Source organism: Pelophylax lessonae (genome assembly GCF_965119305.1).
Source record: "Pelophylax lessonae genome assembly, chromosome: 3".
Lineage (NCBI taxonomy): Eukaryota > Metazoa > Chordata > Amphibia > Anura > Ranidae > Pelophylax > Pelophylax lessonae.
In genome coordinates this window covers 177,463,776-177,486,916 of record NC_138770.1, presented here as the reverse complement: position 1 = coordinate 177,486,916, position 23,141 = coordinate 177,463,776, and the positions used below count along the sequence as shown (strand labels likewise).

Sequence of the window (23,141 nt, the reverse complement as noted above, 5' to 3'; positions counted from 1 at the left end):
TCCTGCTCAACTGGGTGAATATTACAGCTTTTTCTGTAATCAGTGATCTAGTAGCAAAGTTTTAAGCAGCCATCTCATCCTCCCTTACAATACCAGGGTGGAAGGAGATGAAAAAAAGATTAAGGAGCAAAGCCCTTCAATAAAATATCAGAAAAGGACCTTAGAGTAAAGGTTGAGAAGGAGGGGTAGACCAGGGGAGGATGTGCCTGGGGATTACCATAGTGTGTGGATATTTGCATACAGATATGTTAAAACAAAGCAATAAAGCAATACAGGAAAATAATTTAGACTAGCATGATTCAAAATCCCATCAAAACCACAGATCAGGATTCCCGTGAGCCATCCGCAGTAGGTGTTCTGGTGCAGCAGTGTGTCCGAGGCTGGCAGGGAGGTAGACAAAAGAGAGGGAGGAGATTGCTGCTAGGTGTCCTGGCATTCTTGGCAATAACTGCAGCCAGTTGGGCACTGGCATTGGATCCACGTCTAGGAAGGCACAGAGACCTGGCAGGTCAGTCTGTGAGCGGAGGTAAAAAGAAAAGGACCCCTTCCGAATCGCGACAGGGATGGGGTAACCCCATCGGTGTGTCCCAATTGTCATAGGTGGTATAGGAAAGGACAGAGGAGAGCTCTCTACCCTGTAGGGTGGCACAGGAGATGTCTGGCAGTATTTTGATTTGTGATCCATCAAAGTCTACCTGGCCAGCCTGAAAGAAGAAAATGGTCGCACACCACCACAGAATCCAATGAAGAAAAGTTCTTTATTCACATAAGTGGTACAAGGTACAGCAGGGTAAGACAGTAGGCGCGTTTCACACGACTGCTACGTGCTTGCTACTACTACGTGAACAAGCGCATAGCAGCCGTGTGAAACGCGCCTACTGTCTTACCCTGCTGTACCTTGTACCACTTTATGTGAATAAAGAATTTTTCTTCATTGGATTCTGTGGTGGTGTGCGACCATTTTCTTTTTTCATGCTTCTCCTGGTGGCGAGCCGAGTTTCAGCACCCACCTTGAATCGTGGACTCTGACTAGCCTGAACGGTGTTATCTCTCTTCATTTTACCTGGCCAGCCTCCCAGGCTTTTGCGGAGGATTGTTTCCTTGTGGGAGTAGTGATGAAGGCGCCATATTTCGTCTCGTGGGCGGTGCAGGTCAGAAGATTTAGGACCTAGGGCTTTATAGACCCTGTCTATCTCCAAGTTGGCAGATGGGGTAGCGTACACCACTTGGTGAAATATCGCTGTAACAGCGTCCCGTAAATCTTCATTACCTGTAGCTTTGGGTATGCCGAGGAGTTGCAAGTTATTCCGGCAGCTCCTATACTCCAGGTCCTCCAGATGGAGGTGTAGGGCCACTGCTGCCTCAGCTTGGGTGCCAGTATAGTACCTCTGAAATTTAAGTCTTGTAGAAGCCCAATAATGATCAGTTCTTTAAATGACTGGCTGTAATTTAAAATTCTGTTTACGTGTTTGCTAAGATCTAACTGGTTCCATCTATATTATGTGGAAGCAATCAATATATCAAAAATGTCTTTGGCATGATAAAGGCAGTGTGCAACTATGGATTACTCCTACAGAAAACCGTATGAAGTAAAAATTAACTCAAACTTCAGTTCAGCACAATATCTTTCCTTAAAACCAAGAATGGAATGCAATGTTCCTCTGGCAAAACCTCTGACAGTGCCAAACAGCTACAAGTCACGCTCCCACTCTGGCACAGCCCAGAACTCCAGCTCTTTAGAAGCTTTTGCGGTTCTGTACAAAAACTGGCTGCTGCTCTGCCCTGCTGACAAAAAGACCTGTTTTTAGCTTTTAGTAATTCATTGAAAGCAGAAAAACCAAAGAAAAGTAAATATGCAGGGAATAACCACTGCCCTCGGCATGTTTTCAAGTAGATTTACACTGACACAATTTGGATTAACTTGGGTGCATGGCAAGCATTTAAAGACAAAAGTTATACAAAGACTTTACATTCTGGCTGAACTTCTAACTTAGAGAAGGGCTAAGAAAAAAAAATGATTTTTGTCTTACGGTAAAATTATTTTCTCTGAGGTTCACGGACGGACACAGCTCCATGTCTTGTAGACCCTTGGGCTTATGCTCCTCTCTCTTCAGGAGTAGTATTAGGCAGAAACAATTTTGGCTACACCCCTAAGGCAGTCCCAGGGGGTATACCATCACTTCCTGCTATAGGACTTCCATTTGTGACAAGCAGTGTCAGAAGAATACGTAACTCAACCCAACAGAGGGGTGGGTGCTAGGTCGGTCAGTGAACCTCAGAGAAAAGGATTTTACGGTAAGACAGAAATCCAGTTCTCTTTCGTTCACTGACACAGTTCCATGTCTTCTAGACCCTTGGGATGTCCCAAAGCAGTATCAATATGAGGGGTTGGAAAAACACAGCAATACATTATAATTCCCAACAAGGCTAAACATAGCCAACCAGGTAAAACAGGAGCTCAACCAGGAACAACTGGAGCTCCCCATGAGGAAAAAAATACACCCTCAAGAGGTGGGAGCCTCTGCAACTGCAGCCTGCAAAACTTTGTGGACAAAAGCAGCATCCGAAGATTCAAGTACATCCACCTTCTAAAACTTTGTGAATGTGTACACAGACGACCACGTAGCCGCCTTGCACACTTGAACCACCGACGCCTGATGACGGAAGGCCCAGGAGGCACAAAGTGCCTTTGTAGAATACGCCTTGACAGGGAAAGGAGGAACCCGACCCTTAATAGAATAGGCCTGCACCACCGTCTGCCTGATCCATCTGGAAGTGGGCGCAGTAGATGCGGCCTGCCCCTTACAAGGTCCATCCGTAAGCACAAAGAATCAGATTTCTGAATCTAAGTCGCCAGGTACACCCAAATGGCCCTGGGATGTAGAGCAATTTCTTTAGGAGGTTTTGGCTTAGGACATAAGGACGGAAACCAAATATGTTCATTCAAATGAAACCCCAGGACAACCTTAGGAAGGAACGGCTGACAGGGTCGTAACATCACTTTGTCCCGGTGAACCACAAGGTAAGGTGACCGACAGGACAACGCAGCCAACTCCGATACCCTACGCACAGAATAGCAGCTAAAAAGGCCACCATCTGTGACAGAGTGAGCAAAGAAAGTTCACAAATGTTTTTAAAAGGAGACTTTTGAAGTAGTGACAGTACCAAATTGAGATCCCATGGAGGTACCAGGGATTACACCGGAGGAGCCAGATGGTGAACTCCCTGCACAAAAATGGCCTTTGGAAAAATATGGCCAAAGTGGAAATTTGGCCCTTGATGGTGCCCAGAGCCAAACGTTGATCTACACCTAGTTGTAGAAATTCCAACAGGCTAAACACAGAAAAGGAATGGGGAGAACCCCCCCCCCCCCCCGATACTCACACCAAGGAATGTAGACCTTTCAAACTCTATGATAAACCTCCCTGGAAGTAGATTTCTTAGCTTTCAACAGCGTTGGAATCACTGTCTCCGACAGCTCTCTGTACTTCAGCACCTGGCTTTCAATAGCCTGGCCGTTAAAGTGAGCGACTGTAAAGCAGGATGGAAGATTGGTCCCTGAGACAGAAGATCCTCCCTGAGAGGAAGTTTCCAAGGGACGTCTGCTACCAGCCTTACCAGGCATGCGTACCAAAACTGGCGAGGTCAGTCCGATGCCATCAGAATTACTGGAATCCCTTCTACCTCGATTTTGCGTAGCAGTCTCGACAGAAGTTGCATTGGAGGAAAGTCGTGAATCAGATGATACTGACCCCAAGGGGCCACCAGGGCTGCTGCAGCGTCGGCCAGAGGATGCCGAGACCCTGACACAAAACTTTGCACCTTCCTGTTGAGATGAGAGGAGAACAGGCCCACATCGGGGGTCCCTCACCGGAGGCACAGCTGATGAAACACCTCCGGGTGAAGAGACCATTCTCCCTGGTCTCTGCTGACTGAGATAGTCCGATTGTCAATTCTCTACTCCCGGAATGTGCACAGCAGAGAGGGCCGGAACATAGAGTTCTGCCCACCTCAGGATGCCAGCCACTTCCCGAGCTGCCAGGGCACTTCTTGTACTCCCTTTATTATTGACATATGCCTAGCATTCTCTGATTCTATCCTCACTGGGCATCCCCGCAGACAATCCGTCCACTGGGACATACAAAGCCTGATCGCCAGAATCTCCAGTAGGTTGATCGGCAGACTGGACTCTCGAGTCCAAACACCTTCGGCCGAGTACACTCCTAAGACCCCTTCCCACCCGGACAGACTGGGATTTGTGGATATCCCTGTCCAATACAGGGGAAAAAAGGATTTTCCCAGGCAAAGCGCCGGGGAGCGGAGCCACCATATTAGAGACCCCCTAGTACCCCGACTCAACAGGATCACATCGTCCGACAGCGGATCCTTGTCCATATGGCCAGAATCTCTTTGCAGAGGTCTGGTATGGAACTGAGCAAACTGGACCGCCTCGTAGGTTGAAACCATCAGACCCAGCACTTGCATGCAAGTCCTGAGCGACGACCGACGGTTGGACAACAGGAGCCAAAACGCATCCTGCAACTTCGGAACCTTCACCTGTGGAAGAAACACCCGGGCCGATGCAGAATCCGCGTCAGACCAAGTAATCCAGCTTAATTGAAGGGGTCTAAGCCGATTTTTGTAAAATCAGTGTCCATCTGAACTCCTTCAGAGTTTGTACGGTAATGTCCAAGTCAACTTCTAGAGCCGAACAAGACTCTGCCGCAAAAGCAGATCGTCCAGGTAACCTAGTACCATGATCCCCTTCTGCCGAAGCAAGGCTAACACTGGGGCAAAAACCTTTGTGAACACCCGAGGAGGTGAAGCGAGACCAAAAGGTAAAGCCACTAATTGATAATGCTCCTCTCGCCCTCGGCAAACTGAAGAAAACGCTGATGCCCGACATTGATTGGTAAGCGTCCTTGAGATCGATGGAAGCCAGAAGATCCCCTTGATCAAGGAAAGCCACTACCGTGCGGATAGACTACATCCGAAATTTCTGAACCCGCACAAAGTGGTTCAGAGCCTTGAGGCCCAAGGTAGGGCGAACCTTGCCTTCCTTCCTGGGAATGGTAAACGGATTTGAATAAAAACCTTGAAAACGTTCGAACTCTGGAACCGGCACAATGACTACTTGTGCTAACAGGTCCAGCACTGCCCACATAGAAGCCCTGTAGCCGATCGTGAGACAGGCGCAAGTTGGAAGGAAGGAACCTTTCTAGAGGCAAGGACCGAAGCTTGATCTTGTAAAAACGAACCAAAACCGTGGACCCATTTGTCCTGAATGAGCATGGACCACAGGTTTGTAAAAAGGCAAAGGCATCCCCCCACTGGAAATGCGGGTAAGGGCGCCCTTTCAGGCTGGGGAAGGCTTGTCTACGGAACCAGTGGTGCCCGCTTTCAACTTACCATTCAAGGGTCTCTCTGAGTCTTCCGCGAATTTAGGGGTTGAACTGAAACCTTTTTCCTGTAATACAGACGGACGAAAGGGCCACTTGTGAGCAGAGAAAAAAGGGACCACGTTTGATGAGGTTCCTTGCCCCTAGCAACCTGCGGAAGTAAGGTACTTTTACCTCCTGTAAGGCCCTTAATGATCTCTTCCATAGAGGCACCGAACAAACGGTCACCTACAAAAGGTAGATCAGTCAGCACCTTTTTAGCAGCCTGGTTGGCCGACCAGTACTTCAACCAAATCATGCGGCGAAGAATCACTGCAGTCACAGATACCCTGCCGGCCAAGGGGGCCGTATCCAAAGATGCATCACAGATGTACTGTAACCCCTGGATCAACTGATCTGCAATCTCAGGAGGGTGTTGACCGCCTTTCAGATCCTGACGTAAAATTTTTGCCCATTCCGTTAAAGTCTGGGATACCAAGGTGATAGCAAACACCAGCCTCAACATTGAACCTGCCACAGTGAAAAGGGAACGGCCCAGAGCCTCAGCCCGCTTGGCCACAGGATCCTTAAAGGATGAAGAATACTCCACCAGCAAAAGTGTGGCAATATTTAGCCTGGAAACCTTATAGTCCACCGACGGTGGAACCGTTAGTTTCTTCAGGAGAGAATCCTCAAAAGGGATATCTCCTCACGAAGCGCGTAGGTAGTTCAACTATGTGTTGCGGGAAACCCCACTGACTAGTGACAATCTCGTCAAAATAGGCAGGATAAGGGAACACATTTGTCACCTTGGAAGATTTGTGGGTGCCAAACTGCACCAGCATCGTCAAACTTTAAAGTTTCCCGCACTGATACAATCAAAGCCTCCACCAGCGCTTTTTCTTGAGCAGCTGTGGAGGAGGAAGATTTGTCCTCACTGTTAGAGCGCTCAGTGTGCATGGATGCAGACCCAGTGGGCTAACTCTCAACCGTGGCGGCCAAATCCACCTCAGACTGAGGAAACCAAGGATATAGGTGAAGGCGGGGGGCAGTTTTTGGTAGGCCACCTTTGCAGTGCTATATCAACTTTTGAGACAAGTGACTGCCGGCCGCCAGGGTAGACTGAGATCCAGAGGGTCCCGTGGCTTCAAGGAGTGGGTCAGGTGGTTATACACACTCCAGAGGCTCCACGGTTATTCGGAGCTGCACTGTGCACAAAAAGAAAAAAGTTTTCTTTTAGTCGCACACCGCTTGGAGCACCACAAGAACCAGTGCACCCCCAGTGCATATAGCAGAGGAAGGATCGTATACCCACTAGAACTCACCACCCCAGAGCTGGAGAGCGCCAAACAGCCTACCACACTGCGATCAAAGAGAAACAGGAAGCGCCGATACTCACACTAGAGGCCCCCGCAGCACATCACCGCACAAGAAAATGGCCACCGCTATTTTCAATGGGAAACCCAAAACACGGCCGCTGGACTACACAAACATGGCCACCAAAGCCAGTGAACACCATCCACTGCAAAATGGCGGCCCTGCATGGGACCCGGGACCCCAGGCAAATAAGAATCCACCAGCCCCCCCCCCCCCCCCACCAAAGGTACAGGCATCCCCAATGGGGGGCCCTCAGCAACATACACCCACCCCGCCTTCCGATCCAGCACCAGTAAAGTGCCCCCACCCCAAAAACATCCGTACCCCCCAAAAGGGGGCTAAGGGGGGCAGATGAAGGCGAGCAACTCAGGGGAACCCCGCTAGGGAGAGGGGGGGAAACTGAAGGGAGGAAGGACACAGAGGGGGGCTACCATCCCAAGGGAGGGCCAGCGACCACCGCAGCTATTCCCAGAGAAAGGAGGGGGGACACTACTCACCACACCTTGGCATTAGGCAGGCACCTCTCCCAGCAGTCCACCGCACCATCTTGGAATGGGGGTGCTGCGGCCCGAGGTACGCTGCAGCTTCTGATCGTGACTGCGGTCGTGACCAGGGCTATGCGACCTTGCGAGGTGTTTCACTCTCCGGCCAGCCCTCATCCAGTGGGGCTATGTCGCGGCCTACCTAGCGTGGAGCTAATAGTTGGGTCAGACTGGGAAGAACATAAGGATCTAGGATATCCAGTGTGTCGCCCAGTCCAGCTGTTTAATGTAGTTCACACAGGAACAAAAATAAGAAAAAAGAAAAAATGGCAGGATCACAGTTCCCAGCAGAGAGCCAGATCCTTGCTCTCTTGACTAGGTAGAAAAAAAACTGAAGTCCTATAGCAGGAAGTGATGGTATACCCCCTGGGACTGCCTCAGGGGCGTAGCCAAAATAGTTTCCGTCTAGTCCTACTCCTGAAGAGAGAGCAGCATAAGCCCAAGGGTCTAGAAGACATTGAGCTGTGTCTGTCAGTGAACGGAAGAGAAAATTGGATTTTTGTACTAACCGTAAAGTCCATTTCTTTGAGTTTGACAGACACAGCTCTCCATAGATCATAACTACTGGGTTATATTGCCTTCTCCAAGAGTAGGACTAAGCAGAACAAAAAACACCTGGCTACGCCCATGGGCCATCCTCAGCTGGTATATAACCCCCCTCTCTGCTTTAGGTAATCAGTTTAGTAGCAAGCAGTATTAGTATCAAAACGCTTTGGAGAGTTGGGTGCTGTGTCTGCCAGAGAAATGGATTTTACGGTAAGTACAAAAATACCATGTTCTCTTTTGTTCATCAACGGATACAGCGCTCCATAGAACATAACTACAGGCACGTTCAAAAGCAGTGCCAAAAGGAAAATGAGGGGTGGGGAAAATAACCCAAGCTAAAAGAGCCCTAACCAGGACACAGGAGCCCCATCTGAAAAATAAAAATTGAAAGAAAAACATCCCTCAAGAGGGAACATCCCCTCTTAAACAACAGCCTAAAGAACTTTGCGGCCAAAAGAAGCATCCGCAGATGCCAACATATCTACTTTATAGAATTTCGTAGAAGTATGCCCCAATGACCAAGTGGCCGTCTTGCAAACTTTTAATAATAATGCTGGATGACGGAAGGCCCAAGACATACTCAGCGCCCGAGTAGAATGCGCCGTGACAGGGAAAAGGTGGAACTTGACCTTTATTAGAATAGGCCCGAGTCACTGTCTGATCCATTTGGAGATGGTAGCCGAAGAAGTGGCCAGCCCTTTCCTTTGTCCGTTCGGAACCACAAAAAAAGTCTGACCTCCAAAAGGACTTGGTAGCTGCCAGATAAGCCCGAATGGCCTGAACCACATCCAAGGTATGCAAAGCAAATTCCTTTGGATGAGCTGGCTTGGGACACAAGGAAGGCCACACAATGTCCTCGTTCAAATGAAAGTCAGAGACAGCTTTGGACAGAAATGGACAGTGACGAAGAACCACTTTATCCCTATGGACCAATAAATAGGGACTACGACAGGATAATGCTGCCAACGCCGAAACCCTGCGGGCCGAGGTAATCGCAACCAAAAATGCCACCTTCTGGGATAACGTAGGCAAGGGAATCTTCGGCATAGTCTCAAATGGAGATTTCTGGAGAACCGAAAGCATATTCTCAAATGGAGGTTTCTGGAGAACCGAAAGCACTAACACTGGATTTTTGTAAGAACTTATAAAATCCTTTTCTCTGAAGTTCATCAACAGACGCAGCTCCTCCATTACTAGTAGGGTTATGCTCCTCCCATCAGGAATAGGCACTAGGCAGGCAAAAAGCTCAACCACACCTATGGGGGCTGTTCCTGCAGGCATAACCCCTCACACACTGCCATCATCAATTTAGTTTTCTCCATCGTTCATCCACAAACGCAGCTCCATCTTCATTACTAGTAGGGACGACCCATAGCAGTATATTTATGAGGGGTGGGAAGACAATGCAAAAAATTAAACGCAAGTCCCCCAAAGGCGAAACATAGCCAATCAAGTAACACGGAGCTCAACCAGGAACAACCAGAGCTCTCCCAGAACAAAATACACCCTCAAAGAGAAACTAAAAAAAAAAAATAGTTCTCTTTCAAACCACAGTCTGCAAATCCTTGCGGCCAAAAGAAGCATCCGTGAGTGCCAACACGTCTACTGTGTAGAATTTTGTAAATGTATGCACAGACGACCAAGTTGCCGCCTTGCACACTTTCAGCACCAACGCCTGATGGCGAAAAGCCCAAGAGGCACTCAGCGCTCTCGTAGAATGCGCTTTCACCCGAAAAGGAGGAACCTGAACTACCATCAGCCTGATCCACCTGGATATGGTCGCCGCAGACGCAGCCAATCCTTTACGAGATCCTTCGGTAAGGATAAAAAAAAAAAAAAGCGTCTGATTTTCCAAAAGACTCAGTTGTCTCCAGATAGACCCTGATCGCCCAAACACATCCAAAGAGTGTAACGCAAATTCCTAAAATGTTTGGCCTTAGGGTAGAGTGGAGGCAACACAATGTCTTCATTCAGATGAAAATCAGAAACTACCTTAGGAAGAAACGACTGATTAGGTCGAAGTACCACTTTATCTCTGTGTATCACCAGATAAGGTGAACGGCAGGACACCACTAAGAGTTCAGATACTCGGCGAGCAGAAGTGATAGCCACCAAGAAGGCAACCTTCTGGGACAACGAGAGCAGAGAAATCTCCCGATTGTTCTCAAAAGGAGGCTTTTGAAGAACAGATAATACCAGATTGAGGTCCCACGGAGGTAGCAGGGACCTTCTCGGAGGAGCCATATGGCGCGCTCCCTGGATAGAAGTATGAGTCAATGCATGCGTAGCTAATGGGCATTGGAAATATATAGCCAAAGCCGAGACTTGGCCTTTGATTGTGCCCAAAGTCAAAAGCGGTTAGACTCCTTTCTGCAGAAAGGCAAAAATTCTAGCTTTAAAAAACAAGCAGGGATGCACCTTCAGTGATTCACACCATGAGAGGTATGACTTCCACGTACGATTATACATTTTCCTGGAGGTCGACTACCTAGCCTTCAAGAGCGTAGGAATCACAGAGTCAGAAAGACCCCTATTCCTCAACACCTGGCTGTCAACAGCCATGCCGTTAAAGCCAGCGACTGTAAGGCAGGATGGAAGATCGGGCCTTGAGACAGCAGATCTTCCCTGAGAGGAATTCTCCATGGAGTATCGGCGACCAGCCTTATTAGGTCCCTGTCTAAAGGACCAGGGAGACCAGCCCAGAGCCACCAGAATGACCGGAATGCATTCCACCTCTAACCCGCGCAGAAGCCACGGCAGAAGTTCTAATGGGCAAAAAGTATAAATCAGGCGATACCAACCCCAAGGAGACACCAGTGCATCTGTGGAGTCGGCCAGAGGATCTCGAGACCTGGCTATGAACCTCTGAACCTTCTTGTTGAGGCGGGAAGCAAACAGATCGACCTCGGGAGTCCTCCACCGAACACACTGGAGATTAATGCCTCCGGATGAAGGAACCACTTCCCTTGATCCAACACCTGACGACTCAGGTAATCCGCCTGCCAGTTTTCCACACCTGGAATGTGTACAGCAGAGAGGGCTGGAACAAAGCTTTCCACCCAGGACAGAATCTCGGCCACCTCCTTGGCTGCCAAGACACTATTGGTGCCCCTCTGTTGATTGATGTAAGCCACAGCCATGGCGTTGTCTGAAGCCGAACCAGACAATCTTGCAGACGAGTCGTCCAGTGACGCAGACATAGCTTTTTTGCTCTGAGCTCCAAAAATTTTTCAGAAGTCTTGACTCTTCAATCGTCCAAGTACCTTGGGCACAGAGTTACCCCAGCCCGACAGGCTGGCGTCCGTGGTTACTACTGTCCAAAACAACGGAAGGAAGGACTTGCCCTGGGCACAGAGCTGTAGACTGAATACACCACAACAGAGCAGACTTCGAGTTGTGGCTCAAACGAATCATAGAATCCAAGGACTTTGGATCCTTGTTCCATTTGACCAGAATCTCCCTTTGCAACAGTCTTGTGTGGAACTGAGCAAAGGGGACACCCTTGAAGGGCGATACTATCAAACCCAAGGCCTGCATGCAAACTCGCAGAGAGGACAGATTTCTGTCCAGCAACAACCGAATCGCCGACTGCAACTTTTGTAGCTTGTCCGGGGGGAGAAAAACCTTTGCAAGGCTGAATCCAGATTCAAGCCCAAATACTCCAGTCTCAACAGGAGATCGTCCAGGTACCCTAGTACCGCAATCCCCCACTGGCGTAACAATACCAATACCAGAGCTAGGACCTTGGTAAACACTAGAGTGGAGGCGAGCCCAAAGGGTAACGCCACAATTGATAATGTCCCTCTGCTACTGCAAAGCGAAGAAACCGCCAGAGTCCAGCATAAATAGGGCTGTGTAGATATGCGTCCTTGATATCTATGGAGGCCAAGATCCCCAATGAAGAGACGCCACTACTGTGGATTCCATCTGAAACCTAAAGCGATTCAGAGCCTTGAGATCCAGAATGGGACGCACCTTGCCCCCCTTTCTGGGCACTGTGAATAGGTTTGAATAAAACCCTTAAAATCGTTCATGAGATAGAACCGGTACAATCACTCCTTGCAACAGCAAATCTTGTACTGCCCCACACAGGTCCCATAACCGGACTGGGAATAATTATAGATTGGACAGGAAGAACCTGTCCAACGGAAGAGACTGGATTTCTATCTTGTACCCTGATCGGATCAATTCGTGAGTGCGCCCCTTTATGCAGCGGAGGACTAGTCGGCAGGCACAGATTTTACAGACTTAGTCTTTCCCAAACAATAGCTTCTTGGGACCCCCAAAAGACCTGAAGGATTTTACTTTCTCTTGCGACCCAGAGGCACGAAAAAGACGTTCATGAGCATTAAAAAGAAAGGCCCCTGCCTAAGACGTGGCGCCTTACTTTTAGAAGATTGGGGCAGATTCGTGCTCTTACCCACGTGATACCTTAGATCAACTCGTCTAGAGAGGATCCAAAAAGCCTCTCCCCTGTAAACAGAAGATCAGCCACAGCCTTTTTGAGGCCTAGTCACCCAACCAGCCTAATCGCGATCCCCACTGCGGACGTCGTGGCCACTAACAGAACTGAATCCAGGGACATATCACACATGAATATCAGAGCTTGAGCCAACTGGTCTAGTAATTCCAGCATCACAGGGGGGAGCCGTGCAGTTTACAAGTTACTTTTAAGTAAGGGAGGGGCCCACGACCACCCTTAGACCACCAGGGATTTTTGGGGGCAACATTTACTCACTATACCACAGTACCAGGTGGGCGCAACTCCGAGAGATCACCTCCCACCCGGGATGCAGTTACTGTCAGCCAAGGGGAAGCTGTGACTCGGGAGTTCCAGGTCATGCTCTTCCCAGCCCCTCTTGGCCAGGCTGAGAGACTTTAAGGATCTAGATTACCCAGTTCAAAAACCACAGCCGGCTGTTGCTTTTAGTTCCCCTGGATCTTGGTCCTCAGGAACTAACTAGTGAGAAAATAGAAAATTACAAACTTTCCCTGTTACAGCTAAGAATGAAGTCCCAGCAGGGCTAGGTCCTATTCCTAACACTAGGCAGAACAAACTGATTAATGATAGAGTTCTGGCAGGGACAGCCCCCATAGGTGTGGTTTAGCTTTTTGCCTGCCTAGTGCCTATTGCTGATGGGAGGAGCATAACCCTACTAGTAATGGAGAAGGAGCTGCGTCTGTTGATGAACGATAGAGAAATGTAAATCCCACAGCGGCAAAAGAGACCATACAGGTGGAGCCACATTTCGAACCCCCTGTATGAAAATACGAACTAAAGAGTACGTGGCTAGGGGTCGCTGAAAGAAGATATCCAAGGCAGACACCTGGCCCTTGATGATACTCAAGGCCAATTTGCGATCAACGTCCCGTTGAAGAAAAGGCTAAAACACGAGCCATAGAAAAGGATCGGGGAGGAGCGCCAATCGACACCAAGAAATGTATGCTTTCCATGTACAATGGTATATCTTGCTGGAAGATAACCCCCGGCCTTCACCATAATAGGGATCACTGATCCAGACAAATCTCTATCCCTCAGTACCTGGCTTTCAATAGCTAAGCCATTAAAACCAGTGACTAAAGCAGGATGGTAGCTCAGCCCTTGGGACATCTGGTCTTCTCCGAGAGGAAGCTACCAAAAGGCGTTTACGCCCACCAGAATAATCAGAAGATTCTCGCCCTCGATTCCTCGCAGGAACTGCGGGAAAAGCCTGAGCTCAGGATGATACTGGCCTTACCATGGTCCTTGGACGCCTGCGGCGTCAGACAGAGGTACCAGTTACCTCACCACGAACCTCTGTGTCCCCCTGTGGAGCCGAACCTACTAAAGGAGCTGCATGTAGGACTGTGCAAACAGAATTGTCTTGAAGGTGGATAACACCAGACTCAGAACTTGTATGCAAATTGGGAGTAAGAACTGTCTTACAGCAGCCAGTGAATTGCGGCGTATGGTTCCTGAAGTTTGTTCAGAGGAAGGACCACCATGGTCAGAATTAGAATCAGGCCTAGGTAAATCAATTCCCTGGACAGGGATAGGGGGGACCTTAGGTAGTGCGGACATTATCTAAACCTTTGCTGGAATTAAATTGGCACAAGGAGACTAAGGACCTAAAAAAAAGGACAAGACAAAAAAAATGGTCATCCAGGGTAGCCCAAAACAGGCGATTGCCTTAAAATGGCAGATCAATGAGAGCTTTCTTAGAGGCTTGGTCTGCAAACCAATTCTTAAGTCACAGTACGCGCCTAATTACGACCGCTGAAACAGAAAGGTGCATCACAAACTGCAGCCCATGGACCAACTGGTCTGTTAAATCAACATAAGCAGCGGGAAGCTGCTCGTTCCCTAGACCCTTTCGCAAAAGCTGGGGTGTGGTGAGGCAAAGACTGGCCGCAATACCGAACCAGCCATAGTAATAATGCTGCGTGCCACAGCCTCCACTTTCCCATCACCTGGGTCCTTAAAGAACGAGGATTCCTCTACTGGGATCACGGTCACTTTATTCAACCTGGAAACAGGAGGGTCCACCAACGGTGGACTAGTCCACTTTTTTAAAAGGGCAACGTACAGCAAAAGGTTTGGGGAGTACAAAGTTAAGTTTGGTTGTTCCCAAACCTGCAAAATAAGGCACATAAGGAAACAAGTCAAAGCCAAATAAACACTGCGTCGAGAGCTGCTAGCACATGGAATTACGATGCAGGCTTCCAAAACAGAACAAATAGTGCAGCGCTGATCACAATCCCACAGACCCACATTGACGAACCCCCAGATGACGTCACATATGACGAAACATGTAGGACGTGGTCTACAGGGGTGACGACATCATGCTTCTCAATTCTGGTTGAAGGTTCTATGTTTCCCCCCAGAATCCGGGTAAGTGGAGCAAAGCCCGCAGGAACGCCGCACCATTATCTCCTGTATGCTTGCATATGTTCAGCTTCTTGTAAGTGCAATCAATCTTTTTAACACAATAAATGTGATGTCTTTTAATGCACTATGGGAGCATCTTTTTCTTTGACTTTCACAATTCAGGAGTTGGAGGACAGATGACCATTTTTATTGCCTATGGATGGATGTTTTGCCTGATTTGACCACCTATAAACTTAGTGGTCCACTCAATTTGTTAAGGGGATTAACTTCTCACATAGGGTGTGAAGTTTTCTTCCTGGTTTTCCAGTCACCCTCTTTACTATCCGTTTGTGGTTCTCCTGGGAATGGTGGTGTCGTTTACCCTTTTACCTCTTAGATTTGATCACTTATATGGACTCCATATGATTTGTATATTAATCACACATACTATCATATTAATAATCTGTCTTTATCTGTTGTGATTAGCGCTGCACTATTACATAAGGAACCACCTTCGGAGAGCGAGGTGACGTATGCGTACCAAACGACACAGCCACATTCTCCATTTTTAAAGTCTCACACACTGTAGTGATTAGTCTGTCTACTAGCGCTTTTTCATTCGCTGTTGCCACCATGGAGGAATCATCCTTACTTTTAGACGGATCTGGGGGTGCGATATTAGGCCCCCTGGCATCAGGCTCAGAATGAGACAGACTGAGCATAGGAAGATGGGGGGATGCTTCCTCCTGGGTCTTTGCCAACCCGCCACTTCCACCCGGGACACCAAGGACCGCAGAACTGCCGTCAGTGCAATCACGGGAAGCTGGAGTTTGAGGGACCTGCCACCTCCATGAGGGGGTCAGTGGGGGAGATGTGACGCTGAGGCTCCATAAGGAAAGGAAGACCTTGCAGTAAAAAAAAAAAAAAAAAATCTTTTTGCACCACTAAAGGATTCTCCCTCCCCCCCCCCCCCCCCAAATGCTCAGGGTACAAATCAGCGCAGAGAGAGATAACAGGGATCCCCAAGGACTTACCCTACCGAACCGAAGGAGCGCCAAAAATTTGGACCCAGCAACGCCATGGATGCCATCCCTTTTCATATGACCTGAACACAGGAAGAGGAAACTGAGGAGGTAGCAGAAACTGAAAAGGAAAAGGAAGAGTAGGAGCTTCGGCAACCGCACAAGGCTTCGGTTCATCTCCATCATTTCCCGGACTAAAGGAAAATGGCTGCCGTGACATCGGGCTACACAAACACGGCTGCCAGACGGAGACTAGCTAAACCAAGGGAAAATGCCCGCCATGATGTCATCGGACTTCTCCAACATGGCCGTCAGCAGCTACAGATGCTGAAGCATGCTGCCAAAATCTTCCCTGAGCCCTCTGCAAGAGAACCCCTCCGAAGGTACTGTACTCCACAGATAGGACACGTGTTAGGGGAGACTCTGCTGTGCACTCTGCACTGGTCTTTGCAATGGGACCCCCCTGCACTACACCCACATTGCAACCAGTTAGTGCATGCACCTAGGGGTCTCCTACTCTGCGACCCCTCCAGACTACCAGGGCAGGACACAAGCTACCCCCAGGGGTCTCTGCTGCATCCTCTGCCCTGGGACCCCCACCAGACTTCAGGTCCAGACAGGAGGAAAGGGAATGGGGGAAAGCCCACAGGGGGATTTTAGGATGGAAGGAGTGATCCTGCAGGCAGGTCCGACCCTCCCTGGAGGTAACTTACATCCACCCCAAAAAAACACCATAAGGCGAGAGGGGACACTGTACTTACCTAGCACGGGCAACGCTCCAGACAGAATACTTGCCACCAAAGTAGGGAAGCTGTTGGCCAAGGCACTGCTGCGAAACAGATGCACGCCACGGTCGTATGCGACCCTGCGAGACGTTTAACTCTATGTATAGTTTGCGGCCGACCTAACTGGTATCTACGGTCGCACTCACTGGCTAAACTGGTGGGACCAGTGGATCTAGATTATCCAGCCTGTCGTCCAGCCCGGCAATTGATTGTAGATCTCCCAAGGGAAACAAATTGCTAGGACCAAGAGATCCCAGCCGGGAGCCTAGGTCCTTACTCCTGACTAGACAGATTAAAAATGATTGCCTAGAGCAGAGAGGAGGGTTATATATGAGCTGAGGATGGCCCATAGGTGTAGCCAAGTGTTTTTTGTACTGCCTAGTCCTACTCCTGGAGGAGGCAATATAACTCAGTAGTTCCTAACTATGGAGCTCCGTGTCCATCGAACTAAAGAGAAATTAACCGGTTTTAAAGGCTCAAGGTTTTTTACCTTCATGCATTCTATGGGCGGCGGCAGCAGCCCCCCAGCCCTAATTCTTACTAGAGCCCCATTGCGATCCATTGCTGTGTACGACAGCCTCAGCTCTCTGGGGACTCTTACACAGGAGGGGGAGATATGGGCTCCCGCTGCGGTCTCTCCAAGCCAGGGAGCCAAATGGGTGGGGGCACAAAGCAGGAGGGAGGGGCCAGGAGAGCCAGCCGGGGATCTGAGAAAGGGAGGATCTGGGGTGCTCTGTGCAAAACCACTGCACAGAGCAGTGAAGTATAACCAGTAATTAAAAAAAAAAAAAAAACACAACAGGCCTTTAATATCACTTTAAACACTACAAGACAATGAGATGCAAGACCTGGGATTTTGGCGGGATTTAGGATATGAGATTGTGAGGAGAGCTTTATGACTATTTTAGAAAAAGGTCATTAGTCAACAACTATCTTTCAGAAAAATCTGGTAATAAGACCAATTCAATCATAAGTTTTTTTTTGTTTTTTTTTTTTTTAAAGAGAACACCAGTCTTGTACTCTGTACTCTAAAAGTCCCTCTTTTGGTAAGAGTCACAAAAAAAGCCTAAAATGGTGCCATCTTTAGTAAAACTAAAGTAAAAAAAATTTAGACGAGTATTGGTCAACTACAAAAGAGCCACACATGGATGACTTACCTTTCACACTTTTTACAAACACTGGCTTCTCTTTGCTGGGATCCTTATCGTCAACTAGGATACCATGGAAGATTCGCCCAAATGTACCTATATACAAATAAAGAAAAAAAAAGTGCATAAGCAGGGGTATTTTCTACCATCATAAAAAAACCATCATAAAAAAAAAAAAACACACTTTAGCATGTATAAAGTGCAGGAACCAAGAGGTGCCCACACACTTCTGCAGCAGCTACAAAGAGCCTGGCTGAACGCTAGGGTGCTTTTATAGGCAAAACACCAACAGCTCCAGTTAGTATTGGTTCTTTCCACTGAAGTCCTGCCCCCAGACATTTCTACTGACCCATCACAGTGATGGGCTAGCTTACTGGCCAACAGGAATATGTATGAGGCAAGATGGGGCGAGAGCAGCCTTTAGCACTATTCAGCATTGCAGAAGCTAAGCACATTAGAACAGCCTGGCATTGGGCAGTAACAGAGGGATTGTATAGGTTTCTTTCTGCAGGTGTTTGCTACACTTCAAACCTGCTTTTCTTTCTGTTCCATAGACAGTCTCTTAACAGTGGACCTGCAGCACCCATAAAACCAAATATACTGTATTTTCCAAGTCAAAGTCATTCACTGTTCAGCACCAATCCAGGTCAGCGTAATTTGACAGAAATGACTGTGCTATTTGGTTCTTTGCAATAATGGATGCCTAAATAACCTTCCTTAGGCTGTTTGTCATACCTTTAGTATCATGCGTAAGTAGACTAGTAAAGAACAAGCCGAGACTTAGCCTTACCTTAAAGACGTCAGTTGATAAATGATTTTATGGTAAAGCAAACCTTGGATTAAAACATGGATAACAAGAAGAGAATAGCGAAATAGGTATTAAATCCCTTTCAGTGGAACAAAAAATTTTTACATAAAGAAAGCTTTTTATTAGTATTTCACAAGGAAAAAAGAATATCTACCATTTGAAGTAATCCTAACTTTTTTTTTTTTTTCTACGATGATGCTCTTTTCACACTGCAATGCAAAAGCCATAAAGATATAATGTACACTGCTACATCACAGAAACACAACTGGATACAGAAAGCAAAGCCTAAAAATTAGAGGTGCACTGAAATTAAAATGTTGGTGCCGAAAACTAAAAGGATGCACCTGGCCGAACCCAGAAATGAGCGTTTCTAAAAAAAAAAAAAAAAAAAAAAAAAAAACAGAATTTTTGTAAAATCTTACCTGTAAAATTCCTTTCTCTGAGTCCTCCGACAGTCGCCGCCACCTCTAAGTCATCACTATTGGGTATTGACTTCCGCTCCGCAGGAGTAGCTAGGCATAAGACTTAGTCAAAAGAACAAAGATTTGCATATACACACCCATGGGGGCTGTCCCACTAGGTCAATACCCCCCTGCAGTGACCACTCCCAACTCAGATTGGCAGCATAGCAGTAGGTAATAAGACAACAACCCCAAAAGAGGGGCGGGGGCGGCGACTGTCGGAGGACTCAGAGAAAGGAATTTTACAGGTAAGATTTTACAAAAATTCAGTTTTCTCTTACGTCCTCCGACAGTCGCCGCCACCTCTAGTCATCACTATTGGGATGTCCCAAAGCAGTGTAGACATGAGGGGTGGGAGACGCAACCATAGAAAAGGCAACGCAGTACCCCATCAGAGAAAGGAATCTTACAAGCACAGTAAGAGAACCTTCTGGGACACCGAAAACAATGCTCAACAGGAGCAACAGCCCAGGAAAGCAAACACCAACAGCCAGGGACCCAGAGAAAAAACAAGGGTCCTTCATGGCACTGCCGCACTGAGAACCTTGCGGCCAAAGGAGGCATCAGCCGATGCCAGAACGTCTACTTTGTAGAATTTGGAAAAAGTGTGCACCGACGACCAAGTCGCAGCTTTGCACACCTGTGCCACCGAGGCACGATGCCAATAGGCCCAAAACGCACTCACAGATCTGGTAGAGTGCGCCTTAACAGGGAAGGGTGGAACCCGTTCCTTCAAGGCATAAGCCTGTTCAATGGTCTGTCTGATCCATTTGGCAATAGTCGCTGCGGATGCAGCCATGCCCTTCCGAGGTCCCTCAGGAAGGACAAAGAGGGAATCTGTCTTCCGAAAGGATTCCGTGGACGTCAGGTAAACCCTGATCGCCCGGATAACATCCAAGGAATGCAATGCAACCTCCTTGGGATGTTTAGGCTTCGTACAATGCGAAGGCAGGACAGTGTCCTCATTAAGGTGGAACTCAGAGACCACCTTAGGAAGAAAAGACGGGTGTGGTCGCAAGACCACCTTATCCTTGTGAATAATCAAGTAAGGAGAGTGGCAAGACAATGCCGCCAACTCCGATACGCTGCGAGCCGAAGTGATCGCCACCAAAAAGGCAACCTTCTAAGACAGCAGAGGCAACGATATCTCCTGGATGTTTTCAAAGGGAGAACGCTGTAATACGGACAGAACCAAGTTCAAGTCCCACAGAGGTAAAGGCTCCCTCCTGGGAGGAGCCAAATGTCGCACACCTTGAATGAAGGTGCGAACCAGGGAATGAGACACCACAGGGCGTTGGAAAAGAATAGCCAGTGCGGACACCTGGCCCTTGATTGTGGCCAGCGCCAGGTGCTGGTCCACCCCAGGCTGGAGGAAGGCCAACACCAGAAGAGGATTTCCTAGCCTTAACAAGGGTAGGGATGACCTCAGGGGAGAGACCCCTATCCCTTAAGACTTGGGTCTCAACAGCCAGGCCGTTAAAGCCAGCGACTGTAAAGCAGGATGGAAGATCGGACCCTGTGACAGGAGATCTTCCCGCAGTGGTAGCCGCCACTGCCACCAGAATCACCAGGTGCGGTTCTGAGGCCAACCTGCGGAGGAACCTGGACAGCAACTGAATCGGAGGAAAGGCATACATCAGACGATACTGATGCCAAGGGGCCACCAACGCATCGGAGGCGTCTGCCAGAGGATCGCGCGTTCTTGCCACGAACCTTTCCACCTTTTGGTTTAGACGAGATGCGAACAGATCCACGTCTGGGGATCCCCACTTCGCACACAGCATTTGGAAGACCTCCGGGTCCAGGGTCTGGCGGCTCAGATAGTCGGCCTGCCAATTCCCCACACCCGGAATGTGAACAGCTGAAATCGCCGGGACATGAGTCTTGGCCCAAGACAAAATGTCGGTCACCTCCTGGGCCGCCCGGGCACTCCTGGTGCCCCCTTGGTGGTTGATGTAAGCCACCGCGGTAGCATTGTCCGTCTGTACCCGAACAGGACGGCCCTGAAGACGGTCCGACCATTGGAAGAGAGAGTTTTATCGCTCTCAATTCCAGCACATTTATCGAAAGGGAGGACTCCTCCTCCGACCAAGTGCCCTGGGCAGACAGGTTGCCCAGGACTCCACCCCAGCCCGAGAGGCTGGCATCCGTGGTAATCACCGTCCACAACAACGGACGGAAGGACTTCCCCTCCGACACCGTCGGGGACTGGAGCCACCACAGAAGAGACAATCTGGTCTGACGATTCAATGAGACACTCAGATCCAGGGACTCTGTCCCACCTGGCCAGGATCTCCGCTTGGAGAGCCCGCGTGTGAAACTGAGCAAAGGGTATCGCCTCGAAGGCCGAAACCATCAACCCCAAGCCTCGCATACAGGTCCTGAGTGACGAGGACGGATTGTCCCTGAGGGACCTGACCTCGGCCTGTAAGGTTCGGCAAGAACACCTTCGCCTGAGCAGAGTCCAGGATCATTCCCAGATAGGGAAGACGAACCGATGGAGACAACGTCGACTTCCGAACGTTGATAGTCCAACCGAACTCTAGTAGCGTCTGCACCATAATGGACAGATCGTGCAGAAGGTCTTGGCTGACACTATCTCAGAAGAAGATCGTCTAGGTACCCCAAGACCACAATGCCCTGTGCCCTCAACAGGCCCAGAACTGGTGCCAGTACCTTGGTAAAAACCCTTGGAGCCGAAGCGAGACCGAAAGGTAACGCGCCACAAACTGATAGTGGTCCTCTGCGATAGCAAACCGAAGGTACCTCTGGTGACCCTCGAAAATGGGGATGTGCAGATACGCATCCCTCAGATCTATCGAGGCCAGGAATTCCCCTGAACTCAGGGAGGCCACCACCGAACAGAGAGACTCCATCCGAAACTTCCGAACTCGCACGAAGCGGTTCAGCGCTTTTAGTTCCAGAATTCAACGTACTTTGCCCTCCTTCCTGGGCACAGAACAGATTTGAATAAAATCCTCGAAACCTGTCCCGATGAGGCACCGGGACAATCACCCCCTGAGCAAGAAGATCCCGCACCGCTTGGTGCAGATCCTGCAGACGCCCAGGAGGTAAATGAAAATTTGAGGCAAAAAATCTGTTCCCTGGTTGGGATAGGAATTCGATCTTGTATCCTGATCGAACGATTTCCTGAACCCACCTGTCCGAAACACGGAGCAGCCAAGGTTGGAGGAAACCGAGCAAACGTCCCCCCACCCCGGAATTGGGTGAGGGCGCCCCTTCAGGCGGAGGCGGACTGACCCGCAGAGCTGGCATTGCCCGACTTCTGTTTGCCCGCCCAGGGCTTCTTCTGGTTACCCTGGCCCTTGAAGGGCTTGCCCTTCGATTGGTTCCGAAAGGCACGAAAGGACCCCTGATTGGATCAAGACCGAACCCCGCTTGCCATGAAAGGACTTTTTCTTCGGGTTCTGGGGCAGCATAGTGCTCTTGCCCCCTGTGATGCCTTTCACCAGGGTATCCAACGCCTCGCCAAAAAGGCGAGAACCAGCATAGGGAAAATCAGCAACTGTTTTCCGCGAGGACTGGTAAGCTGACCAGCTCTTCAGCCAGATTAGTCGACAGTTAAGTACCGAGACACTAGACAGGCGTGCTGCCAAAGGGGCCTCATTTAAGGCCGCATCACACAAATACATGATTCCTTGGTGAATTTGATCCACCATATCCAGCCGGGCAGGTGGAACAGCATCAGACACGAGGTTGCTCCTAAGCACCTTAGTCCAATCAGCCACCGCCTGAGCCACCAAAACGGACGCGAAAATGGGTTTGAGCAACGAGCCCGCCACCGTATAGGAATGGCGGGCTAGAGACTCCAACCGCCGGTCCGTGGGATCCTGAAAAACCAGGGTATCCTCTGAAGGAACCAAGGTAGCCTTGTTTAAGACTGCCACAGTGTGATCCACCTGCGGAGGCACACACCATCGTGATTCCGTAGCCGGCGGAAAGGATAAAGCAATTTGAACCGACTAGGTACCAGGAATGGACGTTTTAAAGTGCGCCACAGTTCATTAACAGTGTAATGAAACCCAGTGGGACAGGGAAAAACCTGCGCCGACTTGCGGGTCCTGTGTCCCCCAAACGAGGACACAATGCCCGGAGGACTGGGCTCATCCTCCAAATGTAGTGTTTCCTTTACAGAAACAATAAATTCATCCATGGTCGCGCACTCTTCAGGCGACCCCGGGGAGGAAGTATCAACCCCCTTCACCT

General features: G+C 49.1%; 1 protein-coding gene across 1 annotated transcript in view; it reads right to left on the bottom strand.

The window, feature by feature from the left end:
* RYK (receptor like tyrosine kinase) overlaps positions 1–23,141 on the bottom strand; it is a 424,049-nt gene that overhangs the window by 193,999 nt on the left and 206,909 nt on the right. The window contains exon 9 of the mRNA XM_082248811.1: positions 17,655–17,741. Within this exon, the coding sequence (XP_082104937.1) occupies positions 17,655–17,741 (87 nt within the window). The remainder of the gene's footprint in view (positions 1–17,654; positions 17,742–23,141) is intronic.